General features: G+C 36.9%; 1 protein-coding gene across 1 annotated transcript in view; it reads left to right on the top strand.

The window, feature by feature from the left end:
* Positions 1–12,923, top strand: part of fhl3b (four and a half LIM domains 3b) — a 51,304-nt gene extending 38,381 nt beyond the window's left edge. The window contains exons 4-6 of the mRNA XM_056479372.1: positions 5,283–5,452; positions 7,784–7,970; positions 10,480–12,923. Of these exons, the coding sequence (XP_056335347.1) occupies positions 5,283–5,452; positions 7,784–7,970; positions 10,480–10,664 (542 nt within the window). The 3' untranslated portion in view covers positions 10,665–12,923. The remainder of the gene's footprint in view (positions 1–5,282; positions 5,453–7,783; positions 7,971–10,479) is intronic.
* Positions 12,924–15,494: the final 2,571 nt, after the last annotated feature.

Below are 15,494 nucleotides of genomic sequence, written 5' to 3'. Positions count from 1 at the left end.
CTAGAGGAAACAAGGAGCCAGCCATTTTAATTACTCTTACTTACACTTGTGAAATGGAGGAAGAAACTGATCCACTGTAAAGTTCCTGTCAAGCTCTGACAAAGTCCCATACATCAGTAGTCCTTTCTGATCCTTCCTTTAACAAACAGCAGGCGAATCCCCGTTGTAAGCATGTACTGAAGCACTCGTCAGAAAAATGAGGGCTATAATGCTGAGGTATTTTTGCAAAAATAAACCTCAACCACTGACTCTTCACAGTTTCATCTTTGGGTAGAGAAAATAACACTTCACTTTCCCCTCACACTTCCAATAACATCAAGCTAAGCACAGCGTCTTCATGACTTGATTCAATCGGCGTCTGCTACAGTGCTTGTCTTCCTCTTTTTCTTTGCTACTGTTTGTGGGCGGGGCCACAGGTTATCCGCAGGTATCGACGTCATGCTGAAACGGCTAAAGACTCGTTATCAAGACGATTTATTTGAAGCACTATGAGTCGACTCTTTTATAAATGAATCAATAGTTTTAAACACTGTGCACTTTCAGATTTAAGCTGGATATTTCACTTCACTTAGAGCTGTGTTACACACCACATGGAAGGTCACTCAAAAACCCATAATAGGGGCTCTTTAATACATAATCTTACTGTTTGCCTTTTAGAAGTAAATCTATTTGCGCTGCAGGTGTTTGACCTCTACAGCACCTCAGAGTCTGTAATCCTGATGCCATTGGCCAGATCGAGTCAGTTCTCCTCTAGTCAACTTCGCTGTTGCAACAAAAATAACGAGTGGACAAGACAGCAGCACGGTGGCAGCATTAAATTCAGAGACTTAAAACTATTACTTTAACACGTTTGTGCCCAATAATGGGTTTTATCTCGGTCTCACGATCGCGAATGAATCTTTTTAACCGGATCTAAGTGAACCGGTTGAACTAGTTCACCAAACCGAACTGAATCATTTGAAAAGATTCGCGTCTCCGGTAAGCACTTATCCACAAACTACTTACTTTTTAACATTCCTACTACCCCACTGACTCGAAATGAACCAATATAAATGGAGTTTTCCAGTTATTAGAACAGTACATTGAGATCATATTTGAAAAGCAGTGATAATACCGATAATACTGCGCAAGCATGATTCAGCAGATGGTGAACCGAACACAAAACAGTACATGACAGTCTGCGATGACTGAACTAAACTTGAACAACTGCAGCGTGGGTAAAGGGCTTAAATGAGAGGAACTGGTAAAACGTAAGTTTATTTCATAACAGAAAGTCGTAATGGAATTTAAATAAGTGAATCATGCATCAGCTGGGTTGCAAAACTTAACTGTAAGAAAATTTTTAGCTCATAGTCATGTTTTAACTGACTGAAATTACTATTGCTGACTACATAATTTTGCTATGTTTAGTCCTAACATGCGAGGATTTTCATAAAATAACTTCCCATCACTACTGTGTATCTGAAGCATCCTTGCACACATATTTTACTTAAGGTTACTGTCTTCTAGGCTGCTGTATTTGAATTAGAGGTTGGGTAGATGGTAGTGGTAGATGATAGTGGTCATGTGTCCTCTGAATACATGCTTCAAAAAATGTGGCTGAGTTTTTATTATACAATATTTATTCTGATGATTTTAAATATTGCAACTAACAGATATCCTTATTTAGAAATAAAATAACACTGAAACTAATAAAAACTAAACTAAAACTAAGCAACTTCAAAATATAGAAACTAATTAAAAAGCAGTAAATCGTTCATTCATTCGTTCGTTCAACAAAAAAAATTAAGTTGTTCCAAAACACTCATTTTAAATAAGTAGTATGAACAAACAGCAAAAATATGTTTTTTGATTGTGCGACTTGATCCATAAACATGTTGGTAAAGTCAGGTTGTGTGTTTCTCACCCTACTCACTAATGCAGAAAGTCAGTTAATGAGTTTGACAGGGTGCGGCAGTGCAGATTACAGACACGCTCAGCTGAGACAGAAAACCCTGCAGCCACACGCCAGCACACGGCCCTTACGTTACCCATAATTACACTCCGCCGCCTGCCGCTGACTCTCTAATATTCCACAAAGAGAAACAAGACTGTCTGAATGTACTAAGAGGATTAAATTACAACTGAAAGTGGCAGCGCTCTCTCCTCCCTCTTTCATTCAAAACGCACTTTAAGATCAGGTGAGCCGTTTCCTACCAAACCTGTATGTTGCAACTCGTGCATTTCCAGATTCCACGTGCATTTCTGTGGAAACACACGCTCAGCCCACAGATTTCACACAGCTGAAATGGAACTCAAAACACGAGAGGCTTTTGTACATTTAGAGTCATTCAGCACGAATATGACCATGTGCAGGGGTAACATCACATCATGTGTAGTTGGTCATGATAATACAAAGGTTTGTAGTATTTGCTTATCAAATGTGCTTAGTCACCTAAACGGTAAAAGCTTGAGAAAGCCTGTCGTGGATAAAAGGGCCTGTTTCTCTGAGTAAATCATCCATTATTCGTGCAATGATTTAATGATCTAAAAATTAGATGAAGAAATATACTATAATATCAACATTTTTTGGACTTTAACTTAACACTTTGACTTCATTGTTTTGTTACATTAATTTTTCTTAATTTTATTAGTTTGGCTTTTTGTATTTAGTTGATTAGTAGAATTTTAAAAGTGAGTTTTAAAAGTGAGTAAACCACACTAAAAATATCCATAAATTAGCATTTTATCTAAATTATTTTTTGTTTTTATTTTATCCCCCCACCCCCTGCCATTTATTTATGCTTTTAAATTGCATTATGAGACTTTAATATTCCTTCCAACAACTTTTAACCTTGGTAAAAGTTTGACTTTTATTAAGTTCAAAGTTAAAGTGTTATATTGTCTAGGTTGGTGTTGCATATTATGGTAAAATAAATAAAAAAACATTTTCTGTTATTTTACAGACTTATTTCTCTTTCTCTAAAAAATATATATATATATATATATATATATATATATATATATATATATATATATATATACACACACACACATATAAACACATACATACATACACATATATATTCTGACTTTAACTATATATATATATATATATATATATATATATATATATATATATATATATATATATATATATATACATATACATATATATACATATACATATTTTCCTATAGTCTACAGAACAAACCATCGTTATACAATAACTTGCCTAATTACCCTAACCTGCCTAGTTAACCTAATTAACCTAGTTAAGCCTTTAAATGTCACTTTAATCTGTATAGAAGTGTCTTGAAAAATATCTAGTCAAATATTATTTACTGTCATCATGACAAAGATAAAATAAATCAGTTATTAGAAATGAGTTATTAAAACTATTATGTTTAGAAATGTGTTGAAAAAATCTTCTCTCCATTAAACAGAAATTAGGGAGAAAAAAAAAAAAACAGGGGCGCTAATATACATATATATTACTTATACATTGTATTATTATCATTTTATTCAAACTAAAATGTGAATAAGTCACTTTGTTAAACTACAGAGTTGAATTTCCAACATCAAAAGTCGACAGAGCAGAGATCAACATCCCATAATGCAATTCACAACTGTAAATAAATAGAAATATCTTGTGCATTTTTACAGTGCAGTTGTCTTAAAAGTAAATTTAAAAGCATGTATAATTAAATTAAGTTGTCAACTTAACAGTCCCATGTTACAACAGGTTTACTCATTTTAACTAACTTGTCGCTTTTTACATTGTAGCTTTGATTAGTTTCTTACAAATAACATTGTTTTGTTCATAAAACATTGTTTTCTTTTTTATTTATAAATTAATGTTTACAGATGAAAACATTTCTAAATAGTCTTAAATGTAGTTTTACGTATAATATTTTTGACAAAACCTGACTATTTATATCCAACATTTCTAATCTTCATACATTTTTTTAGTAATAATAGTTTTACATTTTGCTTTATAACAATACTGTTGACAAAGCTGATATATTTGAGCAGATATCTGATATTTAAACATGCACTGGCCAAAATAAAAAGCCCTTTTCACTTATTTTACGGTATAAAAGTACACTGAAAAAAGTGTTGCATGCAAAACTGTTGCAAACAATTTATTTGTGTTGAATTTAAACAAACAAATGAAATTTAATAATGTTCAACTTAATTTGTTTGTTTAAATTCAGCCCAAAAAAATTGTTTATCTTAACATAAAAAAATTGAGTAAATCCAAGGAATCATCTTTGAATAATTTTTTTCAGTGTACTGTTAAAACTGCACTAAAAATATTATTATTAATTGGATTTACTACATTTTTAAGGTAGGCTTAAACAAATGAATTAACCTGAGTAATGTTCAACTTCATTTAAACATTGAGTAATGTTTAAATTCAGCCCATATAAATTGTTTAAAACACTTAACTTAAAAAAAATACATTGTAGATCAATTTAAACAAGTGTTTCTTATGGAGACAACTTAAAAATTGCAACATAGGCTCATTTTAAAAACGTAGCCCTATATACATTTCCGGAGATCATGAATTATATAACCAGAATTACATATGGCTGCATTTCATCTTTAAAACGAACGCTACGGGGCAATATGATGTCGGCTTGAGATGCAGAGTGGAGTTGACCGCGACGACAGGGTTCAAGTCCGGTGAAGAATGGTTCCAGAAAGCAGGTAAAACAAAAACAGAAGCCAAAAAATAAAATTAAAAAGTAAAAAACAGGGTGAGAATGTGGTAAAATCTTAAAAATGTGGTAAAAATCTGGTGAGGGCTTTTCTTTTTCCGGATTGCTTTTGAAAACACTGTTGGTTGGATTTAGTGTGGTCAGGTCAATCAGTGCTTTTTAAAGCACTATTGGTTGGGTTTAGGGAAGGGGGTGGGTGGGAGCAATCGTCGGTTGGTCAGTCATGGCACTTGCGAGAGAAATTTAAGATCTGAAAAAAGCATACACATCAGCAGGATTCAGGAAAACAAAAACTGCAAAAAACATAGCTCCTAGGGTATATATTGCTCTCTCCAGAAATGTATATAGGGGTACATAATCAGAATGAGCCTGGGTTGAAAAATTGACAAAATTCCTGAGTAAATTTATAGTTTCAAGCCTTCACTACCTCCTTCTTGGACCTTTTACTGTTTCCACTTCCATTAGTGGTTGCATTGTTTTTATTAATATGCATAATTTGCATGAAGTTAAACTGTGTAGTCATCTTGTTTTGCTCTTAGCACAGATGATGTGATTAATATAAAATGATTGTCCTCTCAGGCTCTAAGCGGCTGGAGTATGAAGGCTGTGTGTGGCATGAGGAGTGTTTTGTTTGCTGTGGATGTGAGCAGCCTATCGGCGCCCAGTCCTTTATTCCCGATAAGGATGAGTATTACTGCGTGCCCTGTTATGAGGGACGATTCGCCCCGCGCTGCGCCCACTGCAAACAGGTGACACAAAAACTATTCATTTTATTACAATTCATCCATTAAAGATGTTAAAGATTTAAGATTAAAGATTTTTTACAAGATGTAAAATAAGTCTTTGATGTCTCTAGAGTGTGTATGTGACGTTTTAACTCAAAATACACTACAAATAATGTTTTATAACTCTTTGAAACTGCCTTTTAGGCTTTGATCCTAAATGTGCCATTTTGGTGACTGTCGCTTTAAATTTAAATGAGATTGTGCCCTTTTTTTAAAGAAGGCGGAGCTACAACTGCCTGTGTGTCAGCATAGTGGCAGATTCAAAAACAAAGAGTACTGCTCTATGCTAATGAGGGAGAGATCGTCACTAATGGGTGGGGCTTTCCTCCTCTGATGACACGTACAAAGGATAAATGTCAATCAAAGTGTTTCTGCAGACTATTTTTATCAAGTGTGATTATAAAAAATAAAATGAATAAATTTCTACCACTAGAAACTGGTTATATTCACAGACTGTTGCCGCACAACTGTGTTTTAAACTTTTTTTTAAAGTGATTTTTGCATAAGAGGTCCCCTTTCAAGTCTATACTATAGCAGGTACAATGCTAATGTTTTTCTAATATTGAGTCAGGAATCCTACACACAACAAACACTGCGGTTTTTCTTTCCAATCTGTGAAGTTTTTACATAAAGGGTTAGCTACATTTTTAGTGTGATGCTTGAATTAATACGTCTTCCGTATTTTACTATATGGCTAGAATGTATTTATGTTTACATTTTGGCTAGCAATACTTACCATGTGGAAAAGTCATTTTTTAGCATGTTAACATTATGCTAGCATGGCTTAGCGTGTTACTAGCATGTTTTAACATGGTTTACAGCACAGCTACCATGTGTTAGCATCTTGCTAGCATAACTTGCAACATTTCTCCCATTTGATTAGCATAAATGAACATGCTGCTAACTTGTTTCTAAGATCACTTGTTTCTTAACATTAATAAGCATAAATTGTTGTTAGCCTGTTGTTAGCATGTGCTTTATACCACATAAATAACATTTAATCATGTTGCTAAGATAAATTAGCATGTTGCTACTATGATAATCAATTTAGCTGCGTCCCAAATGGCACACTATACACTATGCACTATGTACTTAACACACTGAACAGCATAGTACATGTATGTAGTGTCATCCCAAATGGAGCGCTAATGTTTTTTTACTAAGTGGAAATTCAACCTGTTTCCCAGATGACGTTTGACGGTTGCTAAATTAGTGAAATAAATGAACAAAGTACCAAATAATACCTGCCGCGAGTATTACCGCATTCACCATCAGGAGCCGCTATAATCCCTCTCATAGGAGAATTTTGCTTTGACCATCCAAAATTAATAAAAGTTATCCAACATGTGCGCCCGATAGCTCCGCCCCTTCCGCTACGTGAGCAAACCTGCGGTCGTTGAGTGCGTGAAGTGTCCATCATTCCACACTTCATTTTATCGGCTAAATGAGTGCATCATCCAGATAATTAAAGTGTACTAATTATCTTTAGAGTTTTCACTGTGAACGCACAACTTACACTATTTATACTACAAAATGGCGTAGAATAATGCATAAGTATGTGATTTGGTATACACACATTGGTATATTTTAAACTATAATTAGCACACTGCTAATGTGAGCAAATAAAGGTAACATTTTTTGATATAATCAATCAACTGGGAAAGTATGACAACATATATTTGTTGATACAGTATATACAGTATGTTTGTGTCTTATGACTAGGGCCACACGGAATCTGCGTACGCAGAAATCCGCAGATTTTCAACCTATCATTGAGTCTATTTATTTACTTGTGTAAATGTGTGTAAATTAATATTTATTAAATTTTTTAATTAATTTCAATAATATTATTGACTAATATGAAAGTGTTCATTTGATTTATTTACAGTACAGTTTGTAAAGTAATATTTTCTGTTTTTTAGTAGATATATTATATGAGAGACTTGCTTTGTTTACCAAATAAGTGGATCTAATTGGATTTGCATTGTAAACATTAAATAACAGTTAAAAAGTGTATTATTTTTATTTCACATATGAATTTTTTAGTTATGATACTCCCAAAATAATTGCGCATTAATCCTCAGTTTTTTAACGAAATTCTGCGCAGAAACAGCAAAAAATGTGCACAGATTCTGTCTGGTCCTACTTATGACATACTAAAAAGAACCCACTTTGAAACTTTTATTTTTAAGATTGCAAACTTAATATTGCGTATTTGAATATTTCATATTCTTTCAGTTTGTTTAATCAAATAACAGTAAAATAAAGTTTTTTTTTCTGTCTTATCTCAAACAGACCTTGGTTCAGGGTGGTGTTACGTACAGAGATGAGCCCTGGCATAAAGAGTGTTTCCTGTGTACGGGATGTAAAGTTCAGCTCGCTGGACAGCCTTTCACCACACAGGGTGAAGATCCATACTGCGTCAAGTGCTTCAGCAACTTGTATGCCCAAAAATGTGCGGCCTGCGAAAAACCCATCACAGGTCAGTGTGTGTGTGAGTGTGTCCCTCATAACAAAACCATGATTCTCTAAATCAACTAACACTAATGCTTTGTCAGAAACAAGAGACAGTTGTCACATAAACAGGGTCATGTGTTTTGAGGCATGCGGTGTTTCATAATGACGAGTATTACATCTAGTAGGTCTTGAACTATGAGTCAAAATCAGATCACGTTTCTAGACTGTTTATATAGTTTTGATACTGATCTCAAAGCAAGTTTAGCAAAGGGTCTGGTTGCCATTACAATGATTTTTCATTACCTCACCCTCATGTCATTCCAAACTCTTGCTTTTTTCATATCATATTTTCTGTAAGACACAGAATGAGATGTTTAAGAGAATGTCCATGCTGCTCTTTCCATATAAAACACATAAAAGCCTAGAGAGACATTTTAAAAACTATCCTAGAGCACAATCAGCTGTTTAAAAAAAATTGCCCAGAACACCATCTGATGTTAAACTCTAAGAGAGCCGTTTACTGTTAAAAATTAGCCTAAAGCACTGCCTGCTATTAAAAACTAGCCTAGAGTGCCATCTGGTAAAATCTAGCCTAGAGCACCATCTGCTGTTAAAAACTATCCTAGAGCGCCATTTGCTGTTAAAAACTATCGTAGATAGAGCGACATCTTCTGTTAAAAACTAGCCTAGATCACCATCTACTGTAGCCCAGAGCACTGTCTGCTGTTAAAAACTAGCCTAGATCATCTTCTGTAAAAAAAAAACTAGCCTAGATCGCCATCTGCTGTAGCCCAGAGCATCTTTTACTTTTAAAAACTAGCCTAGATCGCCATCTGCTGTAGCCCAGAGTGTCTTCTACTTTTAAAAACTAGCCTAGAGCACCATCTGCTGTTAAAAACTAGCCTAGATCACCATCTTCTGTAAAAAAACTAGCCTAGATCGCCATCTGCTGTAGCCCAGAGCGTCTTTTACTTTTAAAAACTAGCCTAGAGCACCATCTGCTGTTAAAAACTAGCCTAGATCGCCATCTGCTGTAGCCCAGAGCGCTGTCTGCTGTTGAAAACTAGCCTAGATCACCATCTTCTGTAAAAAAAACTAGCCTAGATCGCCATCTGCTGTAGCCCAGAGCATCTTCTACTTTTAAAAACTAGCCTAGAGCACCATCTGCTGTTAAAAACTAGCCTAGATCACCATCTTCTGTAAAAAAAAAACTAGCCTAGATCGCCATCTGCTGTAGCCCAGAGCGTCTTTTACTTTTAAAAACTAGCCTAGAGCACCATCTGCTGTTAAAAACTAGCGTAGATCGCCATCTGCTGTAGCCCAGAGCGCTGTCTGCTGTTGAAAACTAGCCTAGATCACCATCTTCTGTAAAAAAAAACTAGCATAGATCGCCATCTGCTATAGCCCAGAGCATCTTCTACTTTTAAAAACTAGCCTAGAGCACCATCTGCTGTTAAAAACTAGCCTAGAGCACCATCTGCTGTTAAAAACTAGCCTAGAGCACCATTTGGTGTAGCCCAGAGTGCTGTCTTCTGTTAAAAACTAACCTAGATCGCCATCTACTGTTAAAAACTAGCCTAGGTCACCATCTTCTGTTAAAAACTAGCCTAGATCGCCATCTGCTGTAGCCCAGAGTGTCTTCTACTTTTAAAAACTAGCCTAGAGCACCATCTGCTGTTAAAAACTAGCCTAGATTGCCATCTGCTGTTAAAAACTAGCCTAGAGCACCATCTGCTGTTAAAAACTAGCCTAGAGCACCATCTGCTGTTAAAAACTAGCCTAGAGCACCATCTGCTGTTAAAAACTAGCCTAGAGCACCATTTGGTGTAGCCCAGAGTGCTGTCTTCTGTTAAAAACTAACCTAGATCGCCATCTACTGTTAAAAACTAGCCTAGGTCACCATCTTCTGTTAAAAACTAGCCTAGAGCACCATTTGGTGTAGCCCAGAGTGCTGTCTTCTGTTAAAAACTAACCTAGATCGCCATCTACTGTTAAAAACTAGCCTAGGTCACCATCTACTGTTAAAAACTAGCCTAGGTCACCATCTTCTGTTAAAAACTAGCCTAGAGCACCATTTGCTGTAGCCCAGAGTGCTGTCTGCTGTTAAAAACTAGCCTAAAGCGCCATCTGCTGTTAAAAAGTAGCCTACATCATCATTTGCTGGTTGAAACTAGCCTAGAGCACCATTCGCTGTAGCCCAGAGTGCCGTCTGCTGTTCAAAACTAGCCTGGAGCACCATCTGCTGTTAAAAACTAGCCTAGATTGCCATCTGCTGTTAAAAACTAGTCTAGAGCGCCATCGGCTGTTAAAAACAAAGCTCAGAATTGATTCAAGAGAGAACAGCATTGCATATTAAAATCTTGATCTTTCTTGAATGATTCTTTCACAGCTCTAGTGCAACACTATGTCAAATTACTTGTTTTATATTCCACAAAAAGAATTGAGTATGTTCTTGTTATGACACTTTGACTCTTTAGAAACTATTTAAATAATGCCATGAACTGAAACTAAGCATCTCTCTGTCTCATTCTCAGGTTTCGGAGAAGGGAAGTACGTCTCGTTTGAGGAGCGTCAGTGGCATAAGCTGTGCTTTAAGTGCTCCGTGTGTTCGCTGTCTCTGGTTGGTGCTGGATTTTTCCCTCATGGATCAATGATTCTCTGCAAAGGTTGCAATACCAAAAAACTGTTTCAGATTGTTTGTGAACAGACCATTGAGTAATTACACATTTATATATTGTCCATGATTTATATATTAAATGTATATGCAAGTTTTGGTGTAACGCTCTCTCAACTCTTCCTGTTAAACAAGGTTCCTGCAGGTTTGATGAAACAAGTCAATACGTTCTTGGCATGTCAATTTAGAGGCACACAGTAGCCGCGTTTCCACTATCGCACCTAAAGCGAGCGAGCCAGGGCGAGCCAAGGCCAGTCGCGTTTCCACTATCACTTCCGGGGCGTAATCGGGCCAAAGCGGGGCTTCCTTGGGGCCAGCGTCCGGCCTTTTTCGGCCCGCCGAATACCTTGGGCCAAGGAGGGCCAACTGGGGCTTCGGGGCGGGGTTACGTACAAAGGCGGAGTTTTCCTGTCAGGTAAAGAGGAGACAAGATGCTTTCTTCCCTTACATTTGTTTTGCTATCGCGCTTGATCAACTCACTAAGAAGAAGAAAAAATGGATAGCAGCCAAAATCTGTGTTCGAAGTAAATGCCGCCGAACTCGAATGTCCTTATCCAGGGATCGCTGTCTGGCCTTACACCAACAGACCACAAACAGTAAAAAAGCAATCGCTTCGATGTTCTCCATCTTCCAGCTCTCGTAGTGATGCCAGGTTGTGTTTGTGGTTATAATTTGAGTTTTTTGTTCCTGCTGAAGTGGGCGGGTTGTGTGACGGGTTGTGACGTTTGATTCGGGGGACGTTCTGGGGGCGGTGTTTGCGTGACGTGCTGTGAGCAACTAGCCCGACAGTGGAAACGCGACATGATTTCGGCCTCATTTCTCAACCTCCCGGGCTATTGGCCCGGCCTGGCCCGATTAAAGCCCTGGCTCGCACTGGCCCGATAGTGGAAATGCGGCTAGTGACTTCTAATTATATTGAATGCATATTCCCATAAATAAAAGGTTTGAATAACTCCAATAATAAACAGATTTTACTGTAACTTCATATTACACTGCAAAAAAAATTGTTTTTCCTATGTATTTTAGGTTTATTTTCCAGTGAAGATATGATTTCAGATTCTTAAACCAAGATTCATTTAATTGGGAAGCAAAATGATAACACATTGTCTTGTTTTTTCGTAAAACGGATCAAAATGAAGCAGATTTTCAATTGAAGCAAGAACAAAAAGCAGCCAATAATCTCAGAATTTCATTCATTCATTCATTTTCTTTTGGCTTAGTCCTTTTATCCATCAAGGGTCGCCACAGAGGAATGAACCGCCAACTTATCCAGCATTTGTTTTACACAGCGGATGCCCTTCCAGCTGCAACCCAGTACTGGGAAACATCCATACACACTCATTCACACATATGCACTACAGTGCTATTTAGCTTATCCAACTCACCTATAGCGCATGTGTTTGGACTGTGGGGGAAACCGGAGCACCCACACCAACATGGGGAGAACATGCAAACTCCACACAGAAACTCCACACTCAGCTGAGACTTAAACCAGCGACTTTCTTGCCGTGAGGCGACAGTGTTAACCACTGAGCCCCCATGTTGCCGGTCTCAGCGTTTTTTTTTAAACAAATTCTCAGATATTTGTGTAACCTTATAATAAACATAAATTTACTTAACTGTGTTAATTTTTTCGGGAACCATGACTCCATTCTCCATTAAGCATCTTAAGAAAATGCATCTTGATTTAGGGATGTTTAGAAATTTGTATTGAGGAAAAAATACTGAAGCAAGATATTCATATTTTGCAGTCCATTCAACATTTAATGCCACAAATTAATCAATTTAAACCTTTCTGCTTTGATTCAAGACATTATAAAAAGGATGAATTTGACATTTTTCCTCTCATCATTGCAGTACTTTGCAGTTTTAATTCAACATTTGAGTAATTCTCATATTTACTTAAACTGCTTCACATTCCCTTCATCAGCAACATTCCTCAATGTATTATACATTTTACCATTATTCACACACTGACCCAAATGACTGCCAATAGTGAAGGTGTGTTTAATGAGGCATTGAGTTCAAGGACTGAAAAGATGATGTTTGTATGAAACAGTGAGTTTTACTGCACTCTTGTAATGCACCAATGCATGCTTTATATAATTTTCACATTAAATATTCATATATTAATTTATATTTCTTTCATAATATGTTTGATATTTGATTGTATTTTTTTCATAATAAGAACTTTCTGTAAAACTGCTCCTGCTGTTGTAATTCCTCTCATAAAAACGCTTGTAACGTTAAAAAATAAAATACTTAAAGGTTCAAGTGATCTTTTCCCCTTCTTCCAAAAATAAAAAGAAAGTTTTTACACTGAATTTCTGTGGGACATTCATTCATTCATGCATTCATTTTTCTTCTGCTTAGTACCTTATATATCACTGGTTGCCACAGCGGTATGAACCACCAATTATTTCAGCATGGGTATACGCAGCGGGTGCCCTTCCAGCTGCAACCCAGTACTGGGAAACACCCACACACTCTCAATCACACTCGTACACTACGCCCAATTTAGTTTATTTGATTTACCTATAGGTATTTCGACTGTGGAGGAAACCAGAGCACCCGAAGGAAACCCACGCCAACATGGGGAGAACATGCAAACTCACAGAAATGCAAACTGGCCTAGCTAGGACTTAAACCAGCGACCTTCTTGCTGTGAGGCCACATGGCTAACCACTGAGCCACCGTGCCACCCTTCTGATAAAATGTCTCTTTGTGTCACTAAATGAAAACAAACATGTATAACCCTATGTGAAGTTAATTCAAACTGTTTTTAGTTGCGCTCCGTTTTAAATCTCGTGTGAAACATTTATTTTTACCACATTCTTTGCCCCTTTACCAAAAGCCAAATTGTTTTTCTGATGGATATTTTACCAAATAAGGGCACACAGCACTGAAAGATGATTATGAAAGTTGTAATTTCCTAAAATGATTGATGCAGGATTCACTGCAGAATGTTAAAGCACAGAGAAAGAAGTACAATCGGTACCTTTGTGTGGACTCCAGATGGTCAATACTTGAATGACAGAACAATCACTGATCAGATTTTCCACACACGTCCAATAGAAAAAGATGGGCCGATGGGGACACGTCAGTCCTTAAAAGGCAAAGTCAGAGATATTGAAAATTTTCAAGAAATTTTGACATCAGTGTGCCTGTGGCTCGTTGTTTATAAGTTATTGGAGCTCTTTTGTTTTGCTGCATGAAAATAATTGTGTTTTCTTTTATGAATTTGTTGTATAGACAAATGGGTGAAAGTGAAAGGTAGTCTGAATCAAATAAAATTGATAAAAGTGGTTTTAAAAGCATATTAAGTGTGCAACTGTGTATTTTCTATAATTAAACAAAAAATGTAAGTGAAAAAAATCTTATCTGTAAAACAACTTACGTATTTTGACCCATACTCATTCAAATATACAGGTGATTGTACAATTTATAAAATATATTTTAAATTATTAAAAACATCTCTTAACAAACAGGTAAAACCCAGTGATTTGGATCAAAGTGGCATGCTACAAATATGTAAAATAGCATTATTATTTTGGGCCTACACAGGTGTCAAATCCAGTTCCTGGAGGGCCACAGCTCTGCACAGTTTAGTTCCTACCCTAATTAAACCCACCTGATCAAACTAATTAAGTCCTTGAGCTTTGTTTGAAACCTACAGGTAAAGCTGCGGTCACACTTGACTTTTCTTCCCATAGACTTCCATTCATACGCACGCGAATGCGTCAGACCGGAAACGCAGGGTCATGCGTCAAGTTTCGCATGTAGCTGCAGTGCAAAGTTTAAGCTTGGTGAACTCTGACCTGCGAAATTGCATCACTTGACAGCGTGAGACCAAATGAGGATTAAAACAGGACCTCTCTGGACAGAAATTTAAAACATGGAGCAATCGCTGACTTTTTAAAATGTCTAATCATCTTGTTTAATCCCGCCCATTTTCGCAGCATCACACGACAGAATTTCGCACACACAAAGCCCTGACTTTTCTTCCCATAGACTTCCATTCATACGCACGCGAATGCGGCAGCCTGGAAAGGCAAGGTCATGTCAAGTTTCGCAAGTTGCTGCGACAGAATTTCGCACACACAAAGCCTAGTGTGACCGTAGCTTAAAGCTGCGGTCACACTAGATATTGAGCTTGCGAACTTCTGTCGTACGGTGCTGCGAAAAGGGGCGGGATTAAACAAGATAATTAGACATTAAAAAACACAAGTGATTGGTCCTTATTTTACATATCTGTCCAGAGAGGTCATGTTTTGATCCTCGGTTGGTCTCATGCAGTCAAGTGATGCAATTTCGCAGGTCAGAGTTCACCAAGCTTGAACTTTGAACCGCAGCCAACTGCGAAACTTAACGCATGACCCTGAGCGCATTCGCGTGCGTATGAATGGAAGTCTATGGGAGGAAAAGCCCAGTGTGACCGCAGCTAAAGTGTGTTGAAGCAAGGTTGGAACTAAACTAAACACCTCTCGATTCTTATTCTTAATATGCCTTGAAGGCCTAACCTATAAAAACTGTTGTTACATTGAATTACATATCAGTGAATTTCTTCTATAAAACCATGGTAAAAATGTGTGGGCATTTGTTGTTCAGACAATTTCATTTAAAGTTTTAATGCGATAACTCCTATAACCATGTCGTTGACTCGTACATGTGGTTTGTAAAGGTCTGAATGCTTTTGTAATATTCATTTTAATATCAAACCAAGCGTCCATACCTCTGCTCTTAAACACGGTAGGTTTCTCTTGAATAACTTCACATTTTCTTCGGTTTTGTCTAATCCGCTTTATGGCGAATAAACCGATTCTCCTCAAGTTCGTACAGGTGAACTTCATTAGATTAACTATCAACATGATTCAT

Source organism: Danio aesculapii, chromosome 19, assembly GCF_903798145.1.
Source record: "Danio aesculapii chromosome 19, fDanAes4.1, whole genome shotgun sequence".
Classification (NCBI taxonomy): domain Eukaryota; kingdom Metazoa; phylum Chordata; class Actinopteri; order Cypriniformes; family Danionidae; genus Danio; species Danio aesculapii.
Note: the sequence above shows the minus strand (reverse complement) of the source record. Positions and strands in the feature narration are given on the sequence as shown.